Consider the following 25,142-nt stretch of genomic DNA (forward strand, 5'->3'; position numbering starts at 1 on the left):
CTCTGTAGGATTGCAGTGCAAAATTCTGAGCCTCTCCAAAGAAGGGTTAGGGTTAGTGAAAACTGAGACGCGACCCAGAAGGAAAGCTCTGTGTGTGAGTCTATATTATACGTCTACACACGGAAACCAGTAGATCGGAAGTTATTGTTTCGAGGAGGCAGAAGAATGAGGGGTGGGAAGAGGGTAAGTACTAAGGAGCGGCTCGTGTGAAGAGAGTGAGACGGGCTGCTGGTAAGTGGGGCGAGGCGGTTCATTGGCGAAGTATCCAGCTGTATATCTCTAAACGCTTTAAAGAGGATCCCATTGAAACCATACCGTACGCGCAGCTTTTCTCGTTACGGGTGAGGGCATGGTGTCCCATATGCCAGCCTGGTGCCCTCCAGATGTTTAGGACTTCAACTCCCATCAGCTTCAGCTATCATGGCTAAATGTTCAGGAATGCTAGGAGTTACAGTCCGAAACATCTGGAGGGCAGCAGGTTGGGAAAAGCTGCTCTATAGCCCGGTCTAGAGATATTTATTCTGCAGTAAGTAATAGTGAATTCATTCCGACCTACTCCCAAGTTAATGTGAATAGATGTGCTTAGGACGAGTGGTGTCTGAAAAGCTCGATGCAACTCCGTGGGAATCTAACAAAATCAGTCACAGTTGCAGAGTTTGTGGTGAAGCCACAACCCATTCAACAGCATATAAAGATCATATCTTTGCAGATTGTTTTGTGCTTAATATAAGGCACTACAACTCGGTTTCCCCTATTTAGTGCACTGATTTAGCTTCTGGTGTTTTGGACTTGTCAATGGTAAACGAGGTTTAAAAGTGCAGATCTCTAGAGAACAACTTCTCTTGTGTATATGAAATATCAGGGCTGGACCACGACATCTTGTTACCAGAGGCACAGCAACAAATAGAGACCCTATCCAAACTAAGGTATATAGTACCCAAGACCAGCTAAATTGTTTTGGTACCTAAGGCACAAAATCCTACAAGCACCTGTCCCCTTTCCTGACATTAAAAAAAAATGAAACTATGACCCTGTTCAAATGACACATTAAGCCATGGTAGTTAAGTATTTTGAGCTAAACATTATGGCTTAGCATGTCTTGTTAACTATGACTTAGCGTGTCATGTGAACCATTCCTAACCATGGTGGCTACATAACCATAGTTTTAACATGCTCACTAACCATGTGATGCAAAAGGGTTAGCAGTCTAACCACGATTTAGCGAGTTGTCTGAACAGCCCCCAAAATAAACTAAATAACTATATGTTTTAGTTTCATGTTATGCAAAATCACCTGCTTGAGGTGGATGTGTCACTCTTGTCTAATAGCAGAGCTAGCCCCTGAAACTGAGTTACTGAACTCTGATGAAACAAGAAGTAACCTGATAGTCCTGGTATGTTTATTTAAATTAAGTCCCAATGAGAAGTTGGAGTTACTACCCATTGGTTAATAGAACTGCAGCCTTAGTCAACTTCCTATTTCAAAATAATAGTCTGCCTACTTGCATTCCTCAGCTTTTGCATCTTACGAAGCACTGATACTGGGACAGTTCAGAGTTGATGGCATGATATATGAAAGTAACCTTTGGTGCTTTTCACTGGACTTTATAGGGTCTTGTGATGTCATGACGATGCCAAGTGGAGTATGAATATAATCCTAAGTGGAACATATAAGCAACATATTCAGTTTTCCCAAGCATTTCCATGTTAAGATGCATATTAACCTACCTGGTCCCAGAAGTCAGCTTTAGAGGCCCTTCCTATAGAAGCTCAGGAGCTGGCAGTTCAGGAATATTCCTTTACTGTGGTAGCCCCACGTTTATGAATTGCTCTCCCCAACGGAGCTGGGTATGCCAACATGGTCCTCTCTGTGCCGTCAGGCAAAGTCATATTTCTTTCCTGAGGCATACGGACACTAGCTATGGCCCAATTATTGTGGACTGCTTTTGTTGTGCTGCAGGGGGATGCTGTTCATTGTGGGTCAACACTTTTCAGTGACAATACTACACTAGATGGGCCAATGGTATTACTTCAATATAAAGCATCCTCCTATGCTTATAGTTATGTCCACATATCTTTCATGATAATTATTATTATTATTATTTATTTATATAGCACCATCACTGTACATGGTGCTGTACAGAGTAAAACAGTAAATAGCAAGACCCTGCCGCATAGGCTTACATTCTAAAAAAATCATAGTAAAACAATAAGGAGGGGAAGAGAATGCAAACAGGCACAGGGTAGGGTAAACAGGCACTGGGTAGGGTAAAATTAACAGTATAAAGTCAGAACAAAATCAAGTTTTAAAAGCTTTAGGAAAAAGAAAAGTTTTTAGCTGAGCTTTAAAAGCTGCGGTTGAACTTGTAGTTCTCAAATGTTCTGGAAGAGCATTCCAGGCATAAGGGGCAGCAGAAGAAAATGGACGAAGCCAAGCAAGGGAAGTAGAGACCCTTGGGCAGGCAAGAAACATGGCATCAGAGGAGCGAAGAGCACGAGCGGGGCAATAGTGTGAGATGAGAGAGGAGAGATAGGAAGGAGCTAGTCAATGTTTCCCACCGAAAATGGATTGCGGCATTTCACAGATGCAGAGGATTTTAAGATGTGTTTGTGTGAAATTGTGGAAGGAAAGGATACTTGCCCTTTCAGGTTTTGGTTTTTGGTTTTGAAAACAGCTCTAAACCTATGGATAATTAGCTGTGACAGCAGGCAACTAGTTATGCATAGTAGTGTGTGGTCCCAGACACCTTGAAAAAAGTAGTCATGAGACCACGCCTTTGGAAACCCTGCCTGGATGTATATAACAGCATCAACTCTCAGATAGTTGTGAATCTTACTTTTGGGGGCAAGGCACTCAACCAGATGGTCTCTGCTTGGTTTCAAATACTTTGGAGGACACTAATTATCCGAAGTTATCTCATTCATTTGACACTGGATCTTGTCATCATGGATGCCTACTGAAGGGAGAGGCACAGGGAGTGCAACCCTGTTGATTCTCCTCAATTTCTCTTCAGACTCCAATACTATCAACAATGGTATCCTTCTAGAATGCCTGTCCATGGTGGGGGGCACTGTTCTTCCGTGGTTCCACTTTTGTCTGGCGGGTAGAGATTCCAGAAGATGGTGCTGAGGTACTATAGTTTAGTGCCAAGATATTTCACAAGTCTATGCTGTCCCCCATGTTGTCTGGAAGTTTGGGGTGAAGTGCCATCGGTATCTAAATAACACCCAATTCTATTTCTTCTCATCACAACCAATTAAAGCAGTGGATGTGTTGAACCAGAGCCTGGAATCAGTAGTGGGTGGGATTAAATGCTAATAAACTCAAACTAAGTCCAGGTATGTAGTACTGTTGGTAGTTCAATGTTTTTAGGAGGTAGTATCCTACTTACCTCGCAAGGAATTTCTTGTTTTTGGGGGTGCTGTTATTTGGTTGTTACATTGGATATCAAAATAGCTTCCACACCATTCACCAACTTGGGCTGGTACACCAGCTGTGGCTCCTCCTTGACAGCAATAGCTGTATAACATCCAGATTAGATTACTGCAGTGTGTTGTATATAGGGCTCTCCCTGAAGACTTTCGGAAACATCAGCTGGTCCAGAACATGGCAGCCTTATTGGCACATCGAAGTTAATAGTTTGGTTGTATTACAGCAATGTTATTGTTTAAAATGCCTAATTGACTTCCAGTGTGTTTCTGTTATTACTAGTTTTATTGTTTGCTTTTGTTGCACTATGAACTGCTTTGGATATATTTTTAGAAATGCAGTATAAAAATATTTTTAAAAATCAACCAAGCTAGTGGCCCTGAATGGGATGTATATCTACCATGTACACTGATGGTGCTTTATAAATAAATAAATAAAAATCACTAGATGCATCTAGGCACTTCAGACATCTGTATCTTTGTCAGCTGTACATGTGGGAGGCTGCTTGCATGTGGGTATCTTCTTTTCTGGGTTGGGTCAGTGTAGTACAATGTTATGCACTATTGCTTCTGCATGTTAGTCAAGAGAATTAGCAGCTATAACATGTAACAGCTTTTGATATTTCTTTCTTTGTTTAAGGTGTAGAGTTTGTTTCTTGCATACAGCACTATCAGCAAAATGACAACTCTACAGAATACAGAAAACAGTAAGTGTTCACTCTTCTTCAAAACGAAATACAGCATTGTGAGAGACATTCTGCAGATATTTGTGAATGGAAGGATTTGTTACAAACTTCAGCAAAAAATAAAATAAATCCTAGAAGCCATTTTGTCAGCAATGGGAATAATGGGTTCAAATTAAAGGAAGCCAGATTCTGGATGGACATCAGGAAAAACTTCCTGTTAGAGTAGTATGACAATGGAACCAATTACCTAGGGAGGTAGTGGGCATTTAAGATGCAGCTGGACAGTCATCTTTCAGGTATGCCTTAAGGTGGATTCCTGCATTCAGCAGGCGGTTGGACTCGATGGCCTTGTAGACCCCTTCCAACTCTACTATTCTATGATTCTATTCTTAGGTTCTATTTACATGTTTTCTGGTGGCGCTGAGCAGTTAAATATGAATGCGATTTAGCAAACTATTACTAAATGGGCATTCTGTCTAATTCTGCAATAGGCATTCTTTTTGTTTTGGATTCCTAATTTGATTAACCATGTCCCTTATACTCTTGCATGGTGCTTTTTCCCCCCTTTCTTTTTTACAGGGAGAAACACAGTGGGTTGCTCCCCAAAGTTCCTTTTCCTCCAGAGAAAGGAAACCTTTAGATGCAACCCAAGGACAGCTACTTTTTTCATTCAAATATGTTTTGAATGTTAACCTTTCTCCTTTCTGTCTCCAAGCTTCAGCTGAATATGCCACGTCACCTGTTCGTGGGCCTGGCGATGGCATGGAAATGGAGCAGACGCCAAAATCTGTTGAAGTAGTCCACACCACAACTAGCCATGCCCATCGAAGCCCACACAAGAAAGCACTTCCTTCCCTAAGTCCCGGAGTTCTTCAGCTTGGGAAGATATATGGCGATAAGGCAGTGGAGATTGAAGCTGTACGAATAGTGGTTCCCAAAGCTGCGATAAACCACGTAATTCCCACCAAAAATGCAAAGGCTTTGAAGTCTGTAGGGCACCAAAGAGAGACCTTCACTCTATCAGAGGGCATTTCAGATAATAAGAAAGAATTGTTGGAGCTACAAAATGAAATAGGAAAGCTGAAGAATTCAGAAAGAAGACTGCTACAAGATAAAGAAGGCCTTTCCAATCAACTCCATGTACAAACAGAGGTAGGAAATCCAAGAAGTACATTTGATCTTGGGAAAAAAGCTGTATTTTCCTAACAGCCTAGTTCAAATCTTTAATGGCAAGATGAACCCCCTTTCAATAATTTTATTTATTTTTTATTTATTTATTTATTACATTTCTATACCGCCCAATAGCCGGAGCTCTCTGGGCGGTTCACAAATTTTGTCTTCTGTTCTTAGCGCAATCCTATGCATATTTACTTAGAAGTAAATTCAGTTATGTCCTGTGGGGCTTGCTTCCAAATAAGTGTGTTTAGGACTGTAACTAAGTCATTAGGTTTAACTATACTATGAAACATGAATATTTAATACAAAACAAAGGGGCTGACTAAGTTGGCTCCAGACATCCAGTTTTGTTAAAAAGATTCTTATTCAACGCACCAGGAGCAGCTGTGTATGTGCTGTAGATGGATTGGTATACTGCTTATAAATCTTTCAAATACACTAGCTGTGTGGCGTTCCAGTGCAGGCAATGGCTTGGTAGCGCTGTAAGCTGACAGTCACATCTAAGTTGGCCCTAAATGTGTAATTCTGATTGTTGTGGTCATGTTAATCATATGGAATGTATGATAGGATGATTTTTTTAAGAGGGCAGTTTCTGTCACAGTGATGTTGAGTTATGCACATAATGAGGGAAGGTGTATGCTAGTGGATATTAAGGGCCAATTCTGCCATATAGCTGTCCACTAAATCTTTAAGTTAGCAGTGCTTACTGGAGGCATGGACATTGGAGAAGTCAATAAGCTCACTTATAGCATGCTCCTACCAGCAAGTGTGGGGGAAATCAGAAGATGGAGCACCTGCCTTGTTCAAAACCTGGCAAGGCGGGAGGGAAAAGCAGCATTTTTTCCTCTTCCCCACCCCTCCTGATGTGTTTCTTTTCTTAAAATACAATTTTAAGAAAATACAATTTAAAATACAATTGATTGTAATGGAAGGGAAATGAACCACACTAGCTGCAAGGCTGGTGTAGTTCTATCCACAACCACACATTCACTTCTGGGGGCTTGTCAAGAGCCTGGGAGATTGTTGAATCCTACAGGACACTCCTAAAATGCCTCCTTTTTATGCCCTCCAATGTTAAAGAGTTCCAACATTGGAGTAGCACTGGCTATAGACTTTTCTGCAGCCTCACAGACTCCATGCACTTCATGGAGAATTCTTGGCTCCTTGAAGGTGCAAACTACCGTGTTATTTGCAGTCCTGCACCTTTGATTTTTTAAAATATTCTGGGGCAAATTACATCTAAGTGAATATTTAATATGTGCAGCCACACTGCAGTAATATAAAATATTTGGGGCATGTTCACAAGTTTGGAAGTCTGTATTTTTCAGATTGCACAGCTATCTATTCTTGATGTATCCTATAAATCATTACTATGAATGTTTTTTGTTTGTTTGTTTTTTAAATTATATCCTGCCTTTCCAACATAAATGGTGTTCAGGGTGGCCAACAGCAATAAAATACAAGATAAACTTATAACAAACGTAAAAGCAAATCAGTTTAAAAATGACCGATGTTAAACAGGGGCCTCCTGGCATCTTTCTTAATAGTGAAGAACTATAATACTAGCCTGGAATATTGACTTGTCATGCCTTGCATTAGGTCAATCGGGAGTTGAAGAAGTTACTTGTTGCTTCTGTTGGGGATGACTTGCAATATCACTTTGAACGCATGGCACGTGAAAAAAACCAGCTGATCCTTGAAAACGAAGCCCTGGGGCGTAATGTGTCTCAGCTATCTGAACAGTTAGAGCGGATGTCTATACAATGTGATGTTTGGCGGAGCAAATTCCTAGCAAGCAGGTATTGTGCATCAATATTTTTTAAAGAATCTCTGGAGAAATGTTTGCGCATCTGTATTAGGTGCAAATGACCATAGATACAGAAATACCCAGCTCAGCAAAAAATAATAATGAATGATTGGCCCAGGTTGTCAAATTTGGTGTGTAAAATAAGCTAGTTTTCACCTTAATTTCCAATCAGCTGTTCAGTTCAGAGTACAGTCTGCAGTTATAAACAGTAAGTTACCTGCTAATGTATTGAATTTACTAAAAATTTAAGTAGATGGATCTACATTACCTGCCTGTGATATGTGGGATTTCTTCTACAGAGTCCAGACTGATGAGTTGACTAACTCCCGAGCAATTCTCCAGCGTCAAACCAGAGATGCACAAAGTGCAATTCAGGATCTGTTAAGTGAACGTGACCAGTTTCGCCAAGAAATGATTGCAGCACAAAAGTATGAACGTTTGTTTCCAATTTCTGATAATTCCTGCTAAAATCCTACCATAGCATCTCTGTTACCATTTGTGGATCATTAATTCAAAACAAAACTATGCAGAAGTTATTTATTGTTGCATAAGCTTTCACAGACAGATCCCAGTTAGCAAATCACATATAATATGTACCTGCCGATAAACAGCAGGACAAAATGGCTGTGCAGTGCAAGAGGTAGCATCAATATATACAAAATAAGCAGAGGGATAATTCACAAAAGGAATAATAAGTGATAAGATAGTCACCCTAACTTTGCTCTTGCCTGTCAGTCTCTATGCAGAACAGTAAATGGCCACAAATCTGACATAAAAATGGCAACACTCAGTAAACAGTGGGAGAAAATTTCCTTCCCCCATGACACTTTGCTGCTGACCTAAAAGTTGCTGTACTTCAACAAAGTAATTTCAAAGGGAAATGCCAGCATAAAATTGCTGAACTAGCATGTATCAGAAGTTTGGTTCTATTCATTCAGGCCTAAATCAAAACATTGGGTTAAATACAGACTTAGTCCCACTTAAGAGTGTATTTGAATCAATGTGAAAGTCAAGACTACTTTAAGATCCATTGATTTCAATGTGAACTAAGTATTAATAACTTAGTCTGAATCTAACCCAATGGTTTCATCTCCCACTACAGTTAACCTAACAAAATTAGGATTATATTACCTATTACCACTGTTGTGAATTGTCACTAAGCATATCATACGCATTTGAGCTTTGCATACAGTTATCACGCTGTATCTCTTGCATTTCATGGTCACAGCCCCATTATTTATTTATTTTTCCGTGGTGTGTGTGTGTGTGTGTGTAATGTCTACCAATTGAAAATAACACTTCATAAATCTGAAGAGTGCTTCTCCAGGAAAGCTTACACCACAATACATCTGCTAATCCTTGAGATGTTTGCTTGAAAAGGCTATATGCACCCCACCCCGGAACTATTTTTTAAGTTATTACACAACGTTAGTTTTTTCAGACTGCCATATTATCTGGTTATTAGTATAACCTGGTAAGCGTGATGGGCAAGCATATGCCCATGTATCTTGTGTTTAATCATCAGTTATCCAAAGTATGAAAACTTTACTCCATTCAGATAAGAAGGATAGCAGGTCTGTCCTAGTTGCTTGATGTGGGTTGTGGCCAGATATACAAAGAGAGGGGCTTATCACCATCTGCATTCTCTTCCACGCAATTGACCCTCTTTGGAAATAGCCATGATTAGATCGGGACTCTAATCTGCCTGGCCCTTCTGCAATGGCCTCCCCTTTCAATCAAGGGTTGCAGAGGCTCTGTAGGTCACACCCAAAGTTTTCTTCACACCATATTTCCTATCCAAAACTATGACCAGAAACTACACAAGGCTGTGCCCTTGTATCAGCAGCAAGATTGTAACCTATGGTTGCTGCACTTGGATGCTGGCTGCCACATTCCATCTTCCTGTAGGACTGCTCATCCTGCCACTCTATGACCTGCTAAATCTTCTCATTGTGGTCTAAAATGTTCATCACTAAAACCAATTTCTTTATTTCCCATACAGGTTGCTGGAGGAGCTGCTGGTTTCTCTGCAATGGGGAAGGCAGCAAACCTACTATCCTAGTGCACAACCTCATAGTACAGCAGAACTAGCAGCTGTAAATCATAAACTTGCTAGAGCAGTGACCTCACACCTTCTTGGAAACAGTGGTAGCACTAAGAGTCCAAAAAAGGGCTCTTCAACCTCAGAACTCTGCAACACTCCTGCTGAGAAAATGGCTGAAATGGTAAAAAAAAACAACCCACCCTTGGTTATAAGCATCATAGCTTACCCTTCTTCTCTTGAACATTAAGAGGGTGCTGTTTCAAGCTTGCTTTCCCAAAACATTAAGCAGCTCTCAGCACAATTAGTGCCGAGAGAGTGAGCTTTTAAGTCTGGTCTAACATCACTGTCATAATCTGAATACAAGAACGAACATTCACAAACTTAAGAAATTCCAGTTTACCAGGACTGTCCATTCACTGAAAGATGGGGCAGTTGCCCTAGCAAGTTCCTCAGCCTAGAGAGGGAGTTAAAAATCATTTGTTTTTTGGAGCCCACACCCTCCATGAGAAGAGTTAATGTCATCACCTATGCATTTTTACGCTCTCAAACTTGTATTATTCTGTCATTAGACCAAACTATTTTTGTTATTATGAGGCTATAATTACTCTGTTTCTTCAGTCTAACAAACATCCTCTTTTATCCTTTCCATTTCATGATTTTCTAAGGATTTAATCCATAGTCCATTAGGGTGTAATGCAATAAGCAGAGCATAAGCCTTCTCTCCTTCTTATGCAAAAGCAGCTGCAACCTTTGAAGGGGTTAGGGCTGGCTGGAGCAGTTCTAGTGCCAAGTGTGAACACTGAAGCTGCCCATCTATCACTGAAGCTACAGCAGCTCTCCCCCAGCCGAGTGCAGTGTCAGAAACCAGGGTGTGGGGTGTGGTAATGGCAAGAACTGTGGGAGCTCTTCATGTAAAATGCACTGTTCCAAGACTTTCACGATTATGGTTATTTTCTTCCAGGTATTAAGAATGCTGGATCCTGGCACCTGTACAGAAGCAGCACCAGAACTTCCTTTTCCTCAGCCTTCAGCGTCCTCTTTCCTTTCCCCAAAGAAGAATATTGGACGGTTCCACCCATACACTAGATATGAGAATATAACTTTCAACTGCTGCAATCACTGCCAGGGAGAACTGATAGCTCTTTAAAAATAATTATCAACCTAACAGCCAAGGTTGCAGTTTTTGAATATGCTTACTTTCTCAGTGATCTATATTCACTTTTCTATGCTTTTTTTCCAAATGGGATGGGCTTGTTGTATTAGAAAAATACTTCTCATACAGATTTGACCTTTTAAGAGTTCTCCTGTCAAAGTCTGGTTTTTAGCAGGCTGGGAACACAATGCAATAAGAGCAACTTGTGTTGCTCTCCAAGGCAAATACAAAAATATAAGACTGCACTGTATAGTATACATACACCTTTAATTAAATTCCCACACTATTTTTTCTTCAAGAGAAGGCTTGAATAGAAACCATGTGAGCATTAGACCTTTGGATTTTACTTCCTTTAAGAGATTCAGATACCTAGTTCTGTCAACTGAAGTATTTATTTTAATTTAGAATGATGGTGAGTGTAGTGCTTAAGTATTTTTTACAAACTGTTTCCAGTATTCTTCTAGCCATTGTTACAGGGGCAGATGCAAATATATGCTTTGAGGAAAGCTTACATACCTATTCAGATAATCATTTCTTAAAGAGCTTGAATTAATTTGGGGATTGTCTAAGGTTAAATGAATTCCAGAGTGCATTAGGTGTAAACAGTTCACATAAAATTGAAGCCAAAGAGTAGTGACAAGTTTGCAAAGCGCAGACTATTTCAGAGGTAATTCTCAGCCCTTGAACCTCTACAAGACAGGCCTTAACAAGTGTGTCTGGTGAACCTTGTATTTGAACATTTTACTGGTGCTATTAAATATGGCTGGATTTATGTTCTATCCGTACCTCTAGAGAATGAGACTTGTAGGTTTCTTTTCTCATCTTTCAATTTGGAAATAAGTAGTCTGCTGCCAGATTAGAAGGAAAAAAATATTCCTATGTAAGTCTGGGACAATCACTGAAATATCTCAGCAGATGTAATATGTGTGTGCACACATGTACAGTCTGTTTTATTTAATGGAGTGTATGGGTTGAGGTGTGCTACAATTTAGGCATAATCTGCTCTACTCATTGCGAATTTTACAATAAATGTTCATTGGCTACCTATTGCAGAGCTGGTATGCTTGTAAATCCTTTCTAACTTATCATATTCCCATTTCTAAGTTAAATGTGCTATTCCCGAAGAAGAACCCTGCAATAGTGAAGTACTCATGTTCATCTTAAATATACCTATTGTATGTATGGGTATGAACATTACAAAAAACAAATATCAAAGTTCCTCAATTTCCTGCTTGGGTTCTAGTAAACTTGAACAGGAGAACAAGTGCCTTTCCTTTCTGTTCCCTCAAAATGTTGAAAACATATAGTAGCTATCTGGTCTTTGAGACACCACTGTGTACACAAAAATACAAAGAAAGCTTGAAAGCAACAACCTTCACTTGTCACCATCTCTTTCCTAATACTTACCTACTTTCACCAGTGCATTGCATTAGCTCTTTGACTTTATTGTCAGTGTGTGTGCCCACTGATTCTGTACTGAGATGATGAAATACAAAAGTCATGGCTTCTTATACAAAATAACTACCCCATAAATGGGCAGAAAAGACTTCTTGAAAAATGCTGAATACATTGAACTCCATTGATAGCTGAGTCTGTGATGTAGTCTTCACTGTATCCCCTTCTCCCCTCATAAAGCAAGGAAAACACATAGTGGGTACTGGAACAGAACTTTGAAGCTGCGTAGCAATGCCTAGAAGTGAACACCAGATGAGATGCTAACTTTCATACTATCTAAAAGTGTCTTGGCACCAGCTGTGCCACTGGTTTAAGTGTAGCTTTCTTACAAAACGCTCAACTCGAAGATGAATGTGGTCTTAAAATTATTTAGGAATAATTTACACTGCAATTGCCATAAGGGCATTTATTCTGTTTTATGCTTTATAGAACTAAGAACTCCATCCAACCCATTCACAAATAGAGAATTATTCCATGTTTAAGAGCGGGCAAAGATAAGCAAGATTGAGAAAATTAAGCCATTATTGAAGGACGATGAAACATACCAGAAGAGAAGCTGCTTCCAAGAGGCAGCCACTCAACCTATACAAGGTAGTGAGAAGGGCATATTTTTAGGCACCTAATGACTCTAAACCTCAGCTGTATTGGTCTGTGAAGCGAAGAGATCTTGGTTCAGAAATTGAACAAAGAATGTTCTCTATTTGTTTTGCTCTTCTGGCTTCCTGTCGGAACTGCCTTGATCGTTCTTTGGCAGCTAGTTGCTCTTCTCGCTTCTCCCGTCTCTTCCTCCTTAGCCATCTGCAGATAAATGAAATAATTTGAAGTACTAATAAAGTGGCCCAAATTTCATTTGAATTACAACTTCCATAAATCATGGAAGCAGGTAAACTTATTTTATTCTTAGCAAAAACATTATACACTCTGTTCCAGAATGTATACTCAGAAAATAGAACAGGGACATAACAACATTAACTAGGTGGTTCACTAGTGGTCTGGCTGCAGTTAATAATGATTCAGGCTAATATGCATTTTTGACGCTTCTGATATGAGTGACCCCATGACTCACTGAAAGGAGGTCTAGCAAGCTATGGAATATCATGCTGTGACTACCAGTCAGAAGAGAGTCTTGACAAAAGATTAAACTTTAGAACCAAGTCATCTCCCTCTGCTAAAATTATTCCTACAAAGGCACCTGGAAGGAAGACCTGGTTGTGTTTCATCCTTGCTGGCCAATATAGAAGTGTGACAGCCACTGACACTGCTTATTCCAAAAGTGTGTAATTCCTGAGCCAGGTTTCCAACTGCTTTGAATGGCTTTTCTCCTGTTTTGAACCAAAGTCCTCTTCCCCTTTCCTCCCCCTTAGAGCAGATTGGTTTTAAAAACAACCATCTGAGCATTCTGGCCATTCAGTTTACCTTCTCTTGCTCCTGTCTTAAAAGTGAACTACTTTCCATTCATATTTCACTCCGTAAAGGAATGCTTAGAATACATGCAGAGAGTTTGAGTTTTCTAAAATTTCAATTTGACTGTTCTGTATTACCTTCACTTCCTGTTGCAGCATTATATCCTTCAGTATGAGGATATGTCTTTCACACACATATGGGAGAAAAGGTGAAGAAAATCTTGGGCGGGGATGGGGCAAGAATAGAGGAGGAAGAAACCCTCTTCCTGATTGGAGCAAAAGCCTTAATCTTCTGCTTCTTGGTAAATACTACAAATTGAAGGTGCAATCCTATGCATGTTTAGACAGAAAAAAGCCCCACATCTCCCAGCATTTCCTAGCCAGTATGCTGGGAGATGTAGGAATTACCCTGGCCTGTATGCTGGGAGTTTTAGGACATTTTTCTGTCTAAACATACATAGGATTGCACCCTAAATTGCAAAACATTGAAATGGAATTGCTCCTTTTAAGAAGCAACAAGAGAAGGATCATGCCCACCATCACCACTTCAATTCTTACTGTTTATAAGCCTTGTCATTTTCCACTGTTCTTGGAAGGAAGAACATGCACTCCTCCTCCTGTTTCAGGTTTTGTATCTCTTTTTCTTTTATCTGTTCTTGTTGCTTTCTTTTAAGCCATGACCTGAAGGCTTCTTCTGGATTTCTACTCTCCTGCTATTTAAAAAGAAAAGAAAAACACAAATCTACTCCCATTTTTTAAATTAGGAAAGCATACAAACCTGGTGTTAATGCAAATGGATTAATAACATTTTGGGAACTGGATTCCAAACACTAATGTAACAGTTGTTTTCCCCTTCTCAAATATTTTGAGGCATAGCCCTTTTGTCATCCTATAAAAATGCACTAGAAGGCATTGGTATTCAAGCCAAGGCTCCTCAATATATAAATGGCTTTGGTTCATGACAGCATAACTGCTTTCCAGAACAACCACACCACAATGAAAGATAAAACTTGCAAGTTTGGCAACAAAGCCGAGGTTGTAAAGGAGAGCTGCTTCACGGAAGGAAGGAAGGAAGATGTGGAGTGGAATGGATTTCTTTGGAAGAGAGGGAAAAGTGGTCTCCTAGCCCCTGTCTGTATTTATGGTGGTGCTTTAGCAACGCAAGGTGGCTGGCATCAGCACAGGAAGGAATGCAAGTGCGAACTTTCCCCACGCTGATTTGCTATGCAGTAACAAGGCAGCCAGAGGACAAGGAGGGACGCTGGGAGCCCTAACCATCTCTCCTCTCTCTGACCTCCCTATGCTGTCCGTTCCTCTCCTTCCCTCCCCCCCCATTTTTTAAAATTTTATTATCTGTATCTGTGCAGATACAGATAAAAAAATAAAGAAATCAGGGAGTAATGGCCCCTTTCCTCTCCCCCCCCCCCGTTTTTTTAATGACTATTTACCACGAGGGTGGGGGAGGAGAGGAACGGGTCTGCCCAAGTCGGGGTAAGTGCCCGACTTTTTTGTAGCAGAATTTCATGAGTTTGCCCTGGATGGCTTCACAATGGCAGATGCGTCATGTAGATGACGTGCTGCTACTGCAAATTCACCCTGGGGCAAATCCTTCGTGTAGACGTGCCCCTAGTCTTTCTAACCTTGGTTTTGAAAATAGATTTTTGCTGTCCTGGGGATTGCCTGGGAAGTGGGAACAAGGTTTAATTTTCATAAAGTGACATGCAGGAGACTCTGGCTTATTGAGAACATTTCCATCTGCACTATTAGACTTTCTCCTTAATTCTATGGGAGATGCAGGTTGGCGCTTGCTGGATGGGGAGGACAAGGCACTCTGCATGTATTCAGAGGCACTTCCTATATGGTTGCTGGCTAGTAGAAATATATTCTGGCTACTCAACCAGACATCATTTGTGGACCTCTCCTCCAATCAAGTGATTGACATATTTACTTTGATTAATTCCACTTTTATAATTATTTTAATACAAAGCATACAATAGTTTGATTTATTTATAAATGCATGTATCATGTTCTTCAGTTTAATAAGAACTAGGGCAGCTTACAGCTGTAGAATCTAAAATTTAGAATACAAGCAGCAGCCACTCCCAAAATTGTGGAAATCAACACTAAAAGCAGAAAAAGATTAAGAGGTCTACCCGCTGATGCTTACTCTCTTTCTCACCATTCCCTCGTGATCCAAAGTCTAATATGGTTCTATTTTTCATGCTCTCTGAATCTCCATAGGCTACACCAGGCATGAAATATGCTTGATGAAAGCAAAGAGAGTTGCTGTAACAGACTACATAGACACTCTCTGATGGATGGAAATCGAAATTTTGAAACGGTTTATTTAGAACAAACTTGGAATCACATTAAAATAAAGAATGGTGTGTAAATACCATAATTGCCCATAAAAGGACATTGTAACACACCGATGACTGAGAGCATAGCAAATCAGCTTCTAACTAGGTGATAATTGCATTGACTGTAGGTAATGGATTCTTGCAGCTACGGTTCTGGAAATAAAAGGTTGGGTTGCAGTCCATTCTTGTCAAAGAAATGGGGGTAAGTTTAGTTTCACTTTTTAAAACCAAACAGGTCACAGCACGAGATATATAGAAATTTCAACTTACTCTGCTGCTCAAGTCTTCCAGCTCTTTTGCATGGCGAATTCGTTTCTCTTCCTGCATTTGTCCTTTTTTCTTCTGCAACCAAGCTTTGAAGACCATATCATTCTCTCTCCTTTTCTGCTCCTCCAGTATTCTTCTCCGTATTTCTTCCTTACATTAAAAATGTTAACAAATAAGGAGAATTTAAGCCATCTTATTAAAAATTCAGTAAAAGTATATAAAATTTCAGTATGGAAGAAGTACAAGTTGCATGAAATTATTCCAGCCTATTATCGAATAATGTAACTAAAATCCCAGTGATTACAAAACAACAATTCTGTTAACATGCCTTGGAGACATTAAATACATTCAGATAAATAGATGTTGAGCTGAGGGATAGCTGGAGGTGCTGGATGCACAGTCATCTGCAAATGGAGATGAGGATGATCACTGGGTTGTATCTATTTGGTGATCCTTCACTGAAGGAAGATTCTTTGATCCAGCAGAGGCTTCTGTCAGTGCAACAGGGAAGGAAGCAATTCGGGGCAGTTCCCCCTGTCCCTACAGCCTCTTATACACTCCAATGTGCTCTGGAAGGTTGGGAGATATTATTTATTTTTAATTTTCTATTGTGAATATCATCAAAACAAAAAATACATCATGAAAAGGGGGGGCGAGCATACATTATGTATGTAAGATTAACGTCGTTTTCCATCATGTGTACCATTCATTAAAAAAAAAAGAGTAATACAAAGGTTTCAAGAGCAGACTAGATATCTGTATATTTATCCACTTGTATCTACATAACACCCATTCAAAAGTTGATAATGTCATTAGGTCCTCAATCCATTGCATTATGGGAGGTGTGGATTTGTCCTTCCAATGTGATAATGTAAGTCTTTTGGCTGTCATAAGGGCTCTGAAGATCCATTTGCGCTGACCATGTGTTAACTTCCAAGAAGCCGGTAGGTAATTTAGAAGGACAAGTACATTGTCCCATATTATAGATTGTTTCAGCACAAAGTTCATCCTTATTATAATCTCCTCCCAAAAAGGAGCAACTATGGGGCATTGCCAAAATGTATGAGTTAATGAAGATTTGATGCATTACATCTCCAACAATTGTGCAAGTTAGACAAACCCTTAATGAAAAATAGCATGGGAGGTGGCAAATGGAGGAGCAAGAGGGAGTGGGAAATTGCTGAAAATCACCTCCCTTCCTTTTCCACGGAAGGAAGCCTCTGCTAGATCAAAGAGCCTTCTATCAAGAGAGGGGCACGAAATGGGTGTAACCTCTAGTTTTTGTACAAGCATACTAGCAGGATCAGAAAAAGTAGTAGAATTTCAAGAATAGTAACCGTTTCAGTGAAGCTCTATGTAACTTGATACCTCTTTATAAGTACCTCTTCCCTCCACATTTGTGATTTCATGCTACACCACAAAACCATAAGAGAAACTGTCATCTGGACACAACCTTAATTGTAAGGGGTGATGGTATAAAGAAAGGCTTATAAAAATGGAAGGGAACATATTAAATTTAAGATAAGCAATATTTGGATATGTAAGACACCATATCTACTTAAGGTTTCCTTTCCAGTCATACTACAAGAATTTTAAAAGAGCAACATTTGATTTCATTGATAGGTTTCTACCCACCATCTCCTTACAATATTAGAGAGCTTGCAGAATTTTAAAATATAAATACTTAAAGTATTAAACTAGAATCAAATAAATATTGTACTATATATAGTATAGTTTAATCCAGACATAGTTCTGCTTCAAGTAGACCCAATGAAACCAATGAGACTTAAGTCCCATTGATTTCAATGGAGCTACTCTAAGCATGAGTATGCCTGGATCCAACTCAAAATTAACTTATGCGAAGCATTAGCAGTGATTAATTTATTGTCACCAGCTCAGAAGGCATTAAAAGGGGACCAGATATATATTATGAAGGATATGTTTACTAGTAGCTATTAGCTATGACTAACGTGAATCTCCATATTCAAAAGCAGTGCAGTTTGTGGGTAGGTGCCTTCATGATCTGCTGGTGGGCTTTACAGAACTAACTCACTGAGCACTGTGGGAAAACAGGCTGCTGGACTAAATGAATGCCTGATCTCTTCAAACAGGGCTCTTAAGTTAAAAAAAGGAGTAAGAGTTTCATAAGGTTGACCTTAGATATATTCCAAAGCCACAGAGCCATAACCAAAAAGGCCCTATTCCAACATGCAAGCACATTAGTCTCTTAGATTGCAATCCTATCAATTGCACCCCCAGTGCTCATAAGTCTCTGAACTTGGAAGCTTATGAATATTCAGTGCAGAGCGGGGGGCATGGTGGAAGCAATCCTCGTCTCCTCTGTGCTTCCCGCTTGCATTTCAGCTAAATGGTTTTTTTCATCCATCTTGCTGAAGTGCTTCGATGGGGAGGGAAGGGGGCTGGAAAGGCCTTGAGATACTGTGTAAGCCAGCCTCTCCAGTTCTGTCTTTTCCCCACCCACCCACCACAATGCCCCCTCAACCCCTTCTCTTAGGTCACTTTTGTGACCTCAGAGAGGCAGCCAACACAATTCTATCCACACCAGCTGCAAGGAGGTGGGGAGCATGGATTCTTGGCTCCGAGGTCAAAGCACTGTCTCCGACCTTAGATACAGGAATCTGAAGTATCTGTGGGCCCTGAGACACTGCCTAGGAGCCATAGGATTGCTTCCCCACCCCCCTGGTGGGACTTGGCACAGGATACTATTTACTATTCTCAACAAGAAAGTAGGTTCAACAAGTCACTCAGATAGCCATCTAATCCTAATCTCAATTTTAGTGCACTCATCTGTTCATTTCCTTTGTACTCTCACCTCTTTCCTTATTTTTTCTCGTCTTTGCTCCATTTGTTTTTGCAGTTCTTTTTGTCTGGGTGATAAACAGTATGTAGAACTTCTAATACCAATGCTCACATTTGCTGACTGCACTCTCCGTGGGCTTTTCCCCCTTTCTGTATTCCTTGTAATATTGATGGCTGAGCTTGGTCGAATAGGTGGTGGTTGAGGGACATGAAAAAACCCTTCTCTGGAAGGAGAACAAGATGTCACAGGTGTTTGTACTAAAGACTCTTCTTTTGTTACACAGATAGTGCCAAAAGCAGTTGCATAGGAAGTTTTAGGAGAAATGTGTTGAGTTTCAATGTCACTAAATGAAACACTTAGCGGAGGAAAGAAGCCTTGGCTCTCAATGTCACGGATACTCAGGAGTTCAAACTTCCCATCTCTTTCTACTAGGATCTTGCCATCCTTGTGCTCATCATCTGTACCACCATTAATAGAAAGAGATATGTCTTCCTGCCCTGCATCATTAGAAATGCGCAACTGAGACAGCCTACCTGAAATGTTCCTTTCCCTGCAAGGATCGCTTTTATCAGCTTCTACAGCTGTTAGAGAGGGGACTTCAAGATCTACAAGATCATCCTTGAATTTTAGTTTCCTTTCTTTTGTTTCATCCAAAGGTTCCTGAGACAACAGAAGTTTGTTAGCTTCCTCAATTTTTTCTAAGATGTAACGCTTTATATCTTCATCATCCTCCAAATCTTCTTGTTCTTCTAGCTTTGATTCCTGACAAGAGCTTTCACTATCAGTATCAGATACCTGATCCAACAGCTTGGTATCAAGTTCAAGTATAGAACGTCTTTTACTTTGTGGCTTTTCATCCTTCAGTGCTTCCTCAGGCTCAGGAGGTTCTTGTGAAGAATTTCCTTCATCCTTCAGAACTTTCCCAGGTTCAGGTGACTCTTGTGATGAATTTATTCTGTCTTCTTTATCTTCTAAGTCATTATCCACACTAGCTTCAACATCCTCTTCATTTTCATCATGATTCTATGAAGAAATTCATAGTGCTTATTTTGTTAGATGTAAGAAGAAACATACACAAGTAGTGTGTAATTAACAATTACATATAAAATACCTGGAGTCAATTCTCAGAGTTCACAAGATATTTTTCTTTCTGTAGGAACTAAACAAATCCTTAATAGCTGAAGTTCAAAATTTGTAAAAGCATCATTCTAGAAAAACAGCCAGCAAAGTACAAATCAATGGCTGAAAACTTGGGCTTGGATGTGGGACATCCATATTCCTACCCCATTCAGCTGTGATGGTCACTAGATGGCATTGGCAATTCACTATATCTCAAACCAACAAACTTTGTATGGTTGTTGGAGGCTAAACACATACACAAGCTGTTTGGACATAACTGCAGCCAATCGTGGATTAATTAATTTCCCCACAATTTGCCACTGTGTATGCTGTGCACATTCTGCAGCCTTTTAAAATATTCAATCCCTGACTGGGCCGATCAAGGGTTCCTACATGATGTCCGAATTCAGACACTATAGGTTGATCATGGGTTTAACAACCCACAGTGAACCTAACTATTAACTGTAGGTTAACTGTGGGTTGTTTAATCCACAAGTAACCCATCATGGGTTCTTTCCCTGCCCTCATGCATGCTGCGACTGCAATTTGCATAAGCACTGTGCACCAGGTTCGGATGACACGGCAACCCAAGCTGCATCACAAGTAATTACCTCCGCGGCATGCACGGAGGCAGGAGAAGAACCCTAGAAGAGTTCTTTTGCCCTGGAGAGCGTCCAAATGCAGCCACTGTCTGAGTTTGGACATCACGTAGCAACCCCCCCCCCCCCAAATCAACCCTACCGGGGGATGAATATTCAAATCCACCGCAGAATGTGCCCAGCACATACTACAGTGTATTGTAGGTTAATTAGCCCACTATTTACTGTTATTATGTGCGAACCGGGTCACACAGTCCTTCAGATGGGTTACAAATGTAACAAATAATAATGCCCATGCCTAGTATGCTATGTGTGCACATCATACCCACTTCACATTTGTGTCCAGATACAAATTTTGTTAATTTGTAGCATTCAATTAGAATTTTACAGAATTCAAAATAAGTTGGCAAGAACTGGTGAGGCAAAATAACAAGAGCCACGGTTCAGCAAAAGCACAAAGAAGTCAAAGCTAGGCAGGGCTCAGAAATGTTGCCCTCAGAACCTTTTGAAGTCCTAGCCAAAAGCTCATTTGAAATTCTTGTCCACATCTATAAAGATTTTCTTTTAGGTTTCTTAAATCAACACAATGTGCTCTGATATACAGAATGCACATCACGTATACAGAAGATATGTCAACCTACTTATGTTTCAGAATTCTGATTTCTACTACAACTAAAAGCTTTGGAAAATAACAGCCTGTATAGATCCATAAGAGCAAAACTTAGTATACCTATTCCAGTTTGTATAATTTGAGTTAGACTGTCAATGCTTATAATTTCTGGATTGAGGCATGTTGTTCCACCAATAAATGATCTAGCTTAAATTTCAAGATAGAGCTCCATTTCCTGCTCCTGTCATGGCCTTGTAGGCCCCTTCCAACTCTGGAAGGCCTTGTAGGCCCCTTCCAACTCTGCTATTCTATGATTCTATGATTCTATGTGATTCTGAACATTTTGTCTTGTTGTTAAGCAAAAGTATTCAGTTACCGAGAAATAAAACACTTATCAGCATATATATTATCCCAAGGAAATACCAGATTTTATGCTTAGTGATCAATTTTAAAACAATACAATCCTATGCTTAATCAGAAGTCAAGTCCCACTGTGTTTATCAGGGCTTACTCAGTAGTAAGGGGGTTTCGCTAAAGACCCTCTGGATTTTAACCTATCCTTAATGATATTTTAACAACCACTAGTCAACCTGCTTTACATCAATATATTTCTTATATAATTTAGTTATTGGCACAAGACTGTAACATAGTTTCTGGCTAATACCTGTATATCATCAGGGATTCCCTTTTCTTCTTCATTAATTAGCCATTCAAGGTCTTTTTCAAAATCATCATCATAGTCCCCACCTTCTGTGAGACCTCCGCTGTCTGTAGATTCACTAATGTCTTTCTTGTCACTCATTGTGGATGTTCCTTAAAGTAAAGCTGGAAAATGGGGGGAGGGAATAAGATATTTCATTACAAACAGAAATTGGGCATTTGGGAATATGTCTGTTTTAATGGCAGTAATAATGTAACTCTGCAGAGTATGCTCATAAGACCTGCACCAGATTATCTCAAAGCACAATTTTTTTGCCCATGTGAGAAATTATAACAAATGAACAGGGTGATCAGAGCTCCCCAGCAGCAACACACTTGATCAGAAATATACTTTTTTCAGCCACTATACCCAACTGCATGTATGTTTTTGTTGGATGGAAAACGGTCAGATGTGCAGTCAGCCCACGCAAAATGTTGCATGCATCAGTATGTACAATTTAATGTACTGGATTCTCCACCATACTATATGTGCTTTTTCTGTCTCTGATTAGTTTATTTAGGGTGCAATCCTATGCCTGTCTAGACAGAAAAAAGTCCTACAACTACCAGCATTCCCCAGTTAATATGACTGGCTGGGGAATGCTGAGAGTTGTAGGGCTTTTTCTGTATAAACAGGCATAGGACTGCACCCTTAAACTATTATATCCCACATTTCAGCTCAATAAGAACTATAAAATTAAATCAAGTAAAAGCAGAAACAACAAGAATAAAATCCTACAAGGCATCTAAGAACACAATTTTATGCATGTTTAGATGGAGAAAAGTCCTATAGTTTCCAGCATTCCCTAGCCAGCCATGCTGGCTAGAGAATGCTTGGAGTTGTATGGCTCCCCCCTCCATTTTAACATGCATAGGATCACACCTTAGGTCAATAAAGCTGGCACCATATAAATGTATCTGGAGGATGCTTTCCATAACCATAGCATCACCACAGAACAGACCCTATCTCCAGTTGTTCCCTACTTAACCTCTGAAGGCAGAAGCATCTGAAGCAGGGCATCTTTGTTATTTATTACACTTATATACCGCCCCATAGCCGAAGCTCTCTGGGCAGTTTACAAAAGTTAAAAACAATTAACATTAAAAACACCAGACGTATAAAAAACAACAATATCCATTTAAGACAACTATTCTCGGGTCAGTTAAAAACTCAGCATATGCTGTTAAATGCCTGGGAGAAGAGAAAAGCCTTGACCTGGTGCCAAAAATATAACAATGTTGGCACCAGGCAAGCCTCATCGGGGAGATCATTCCATAATGGGAGGGGCACCACTGAGAAGGCCCTCTCCCTTGTTGCCATCCTCTGAGCTTCCCTCAGAGTAGGCACTCAGAGGACCTTAGATGTTGAGCGCAGTGTACGAGTAGGTTCATGTTGGGAGAGGTATTCCATCAGGTATGGTGGTCCCAAGCTTTGTAAGGCTTTATAGGTTAAAACCAGCACCTTGAATTGGGCTTGGAAATATATAGGCAGCCTATACAAGCAGGACAGAATCGGTCTTAAGTGTTCGAACCTTCTGGTTCCAGTTATCAATCTGTCCGCTGCATTTTGCATCTGAAGATGAACCGCGCCTCCATTCGCTGACATTATACAAGCTAAGTACTACAATACCAACAGGAAGACATGTTCTATCCAACATCTCTAATATATTCAGGTTGCATAGAAGCTTGTATAGTAGTAGAGTCCTGCATTTATCAAAATTGGGAGATTTGAAGAACACAAAAGGTACAAAATCAGTCTATATTTGGGGTTACTTCTTAAAAGGGGAGTGGGGGATCTTGTGCCTCACCATGAGCTCCTTGGAACAAGGGGGGTGTAGTTATATTTGAAGGCATTGCTTAGTGATCCACCAGAGATTTTAATATTATGACCCTCCCTTTCTATTCCTATCAGTAAAATAGAGTAAAATGCATAAAACATATATGGACTTCATTTTACCATACTATTCCTCCAACACAGAGCAAAGGACTTTGGTTGATTAAACTCTTTACTGCCATGCATACACATCTGCACCTCAGTTCTACACATGTTTATTAATGCCCCACTCTGTTCAGCAAAACTGAATTTCATATAAATATAATTAGGACTATAACCTATGCCTCATTAATAAAGGAGAAAACGGAGAAAGAATAAAACTAAAGGGTTAGCCTCACAAAATAAAGCAAATACATCTGCTCCTTTCTCATTTAAAAACACACACACATATATTTCTGTCCCAGTTCTCTTAGGAACAAGGAACACTCTTGAGATCATAAGGAAGGGAAGTGTCGCTATATCACTTGTTGAACCTAAGTGCGGCGGGTAGTGCCGAACACTGCACACCCCACTTAGGGATTAAGGGTTTTCTGTTTCTCAAAAAAAGAAAATTCAGGATGTACTGAGCTCCTATCCTGCCTTCTGGCAACGACTCAGAGCAGGCGCCTCCACATTCTTACAATGCAAGTCTGCCAGATAGGATGGGGCAAATGACAAAAGTTCCCCTGTATCCAGCCTCTAGGCCACCCAAAAGACCCAAACCAAGTCACCCTCCGGAGGGAACCCCGCACCGTCTGTACCAAGGGTAGCAGCAGCTGCTGAGCAGGATTAAGGCCTCTGGCGGTACCAAAGCTGCCTATTTTTACGTCGAGGCTCGCTAAGCACCTGAAGCGTCTGGCCCAACTAGCGGGCAAGCCCTCTGCGCCTGTCGCCATAGCAGCCGCAGCCTCCTCTTCCCCACCCCAGACGAGGCGCCGCTTCTGTTCCCAGCCGAAACAACGGCGCGCCTCTGCTCCTGAGGCGACGTTCAACTTCGGGAGACCTTGCGGGACTCATTCTGGGCGCCTGCTTTCCCCGCCGCTCCAGTGCTGAGGACGACGGAGAGCTGCCGGCCGCCCCCTTCCACCGCACGTTTGGTCGGAGAAACCAACCCGGGGCTTCGGTGGGGTCGGCGACTCTCCGCTTCCCACTGAGCCAGGCTTTGACACGCTGTTGACGGCAGACCAGAAGCTGCCTCAGTACGAAGAGATGCCCAGCTGTCATAACCGCTTCTTCGCTGCCCCTCTTCCCCCCACCCTCCTGTCATCTCCACCTGCGGACGGCGCCATGCAGCGACCCGCCCGCCCTGGCGTTGTCATGGTAACCGCTGCACCCACCGGCGTCCTGCCATGTCTCCGAGGGTGTGTTTTTTTCACCCTACCACTCACCAAGTAGAGGAGGACGGCGGCTGTAAAGGGCCAAACTGGGCCGCTCTCGCCGCGCACCACGCTCCCCGTCTCCATAGCAACCGGGGACAGGGAGATCTCGCGACAGGACAAACGAGAGCCTTCCTCCGGCCCTTGCCGTTACCATGGAGACGGGGAAACGCCGCGCAGGCGGGAAATGATGGTGGAATGGCAACCTTGGCAAGTTATATTGCGCCTTGGCAAGAAGGCATTTTACTTGTCGCCTTCAAGACTATTTAATGAGGACTAGTCCTCATTTATTTTTAACTCTTGGATTTATTTTTAACTTTTAAAAT

General features: G+C 40.8%; 2 protein-coding genes across 4 annotated transcripts; one reads left to right on the plus strand and one right to left on the minus strand.

Annotated features, from left to right (window-relative positions):
* The first annotated feature begins 189 nt into the window (after positions 1–189).
* On the plus strand, positions 190–11,346 carry BLZF1 (basic leucine zipper nuclear factor 1). 2 transcript variants are annotated; one of them, XM_063126908.1, is made up of 7 exons: positions 190–231; positions 4,069–4,135; positions 4,830–5,266; positions 6,890–7,089; positions 7,397–7,525; positions 9,100–9,322; positions 10,103–11,346. In XM_063126908.1, exons 2-7 carry the CDS (start codon positions 4,108–4,110, stop codon positions 10,286–10,288), a joined length of 1,203 nt encoding a protein of 400 aa, XP_062982978.1. In that variant the 5' UTR covers positions 190–231; positions 4,069–4,107; the 3' UTR covers positions 10,289–11,346. The 2 variants fall into 2 exon arrangements, with proteins under 2 accessions (XP_062982978.1, XP_062982979.1); XM_063126909.1 differs by having other exon boundaries at positions 214–232; positions 4,082–4,135.
* Positions 11,347–11,422: 76 nt separating this feature from the next.
* CCDC181 (coiled-coil domain containing 181) lies at positions 11,423–24,903 on the minus strand. Of its 2 annotated transcripts, none has more exons than XM_063126907.1 (6): positions 24,829–24,903; positions 21,593–21,753; positions 18,613–19,623; positions 15,783–15,929; positions 13,711–13,865; positions 11,423–12,547 (listed from the first exon to the last, which is right to left on the minus strand). In XM_063126907.1, the coding sequence occupies exons 2-6, from the start codon at positions 21,728–21,730 to the stop codon at positions 12,385–12,387; spliced, it is 1,614 nt and encodes a 537-aa protein (XP_062982977.1). In that variant the 5' UTR covers positions 21,731–21,753; positions 24,829–24,903; the 3' UTR covers positions 11,423–12,384. The 2 variants fall into 2 exon arrangements, with proteins under 2 accessions (XP_062982977.1, XP_062982976.1); XM_063126906.1 differs by having other exon boundaries at positions 24,778–24,841.
* Between the last annotated feature and the right edge of the window lie 239 nt (positions 24,904–25,142).

The sequence above is a fragment of the Elgaria multicarinata genome, chromosome 5 (assembly GCF_023053635.1).
Source record: "Elgaria multicarinata webbii isolate HBS135686 ecotype San Diego chromosome 5, rElgMul1.1.pri, whole genome shotgun sequence".
In the NCBI taxonomy this organism is placed as follows: Eukaryota; Metazoa; Chordata; class Lepidosauria; order Squamata; family Anguidae; genus Elgaria; species Elgaria multicarinata.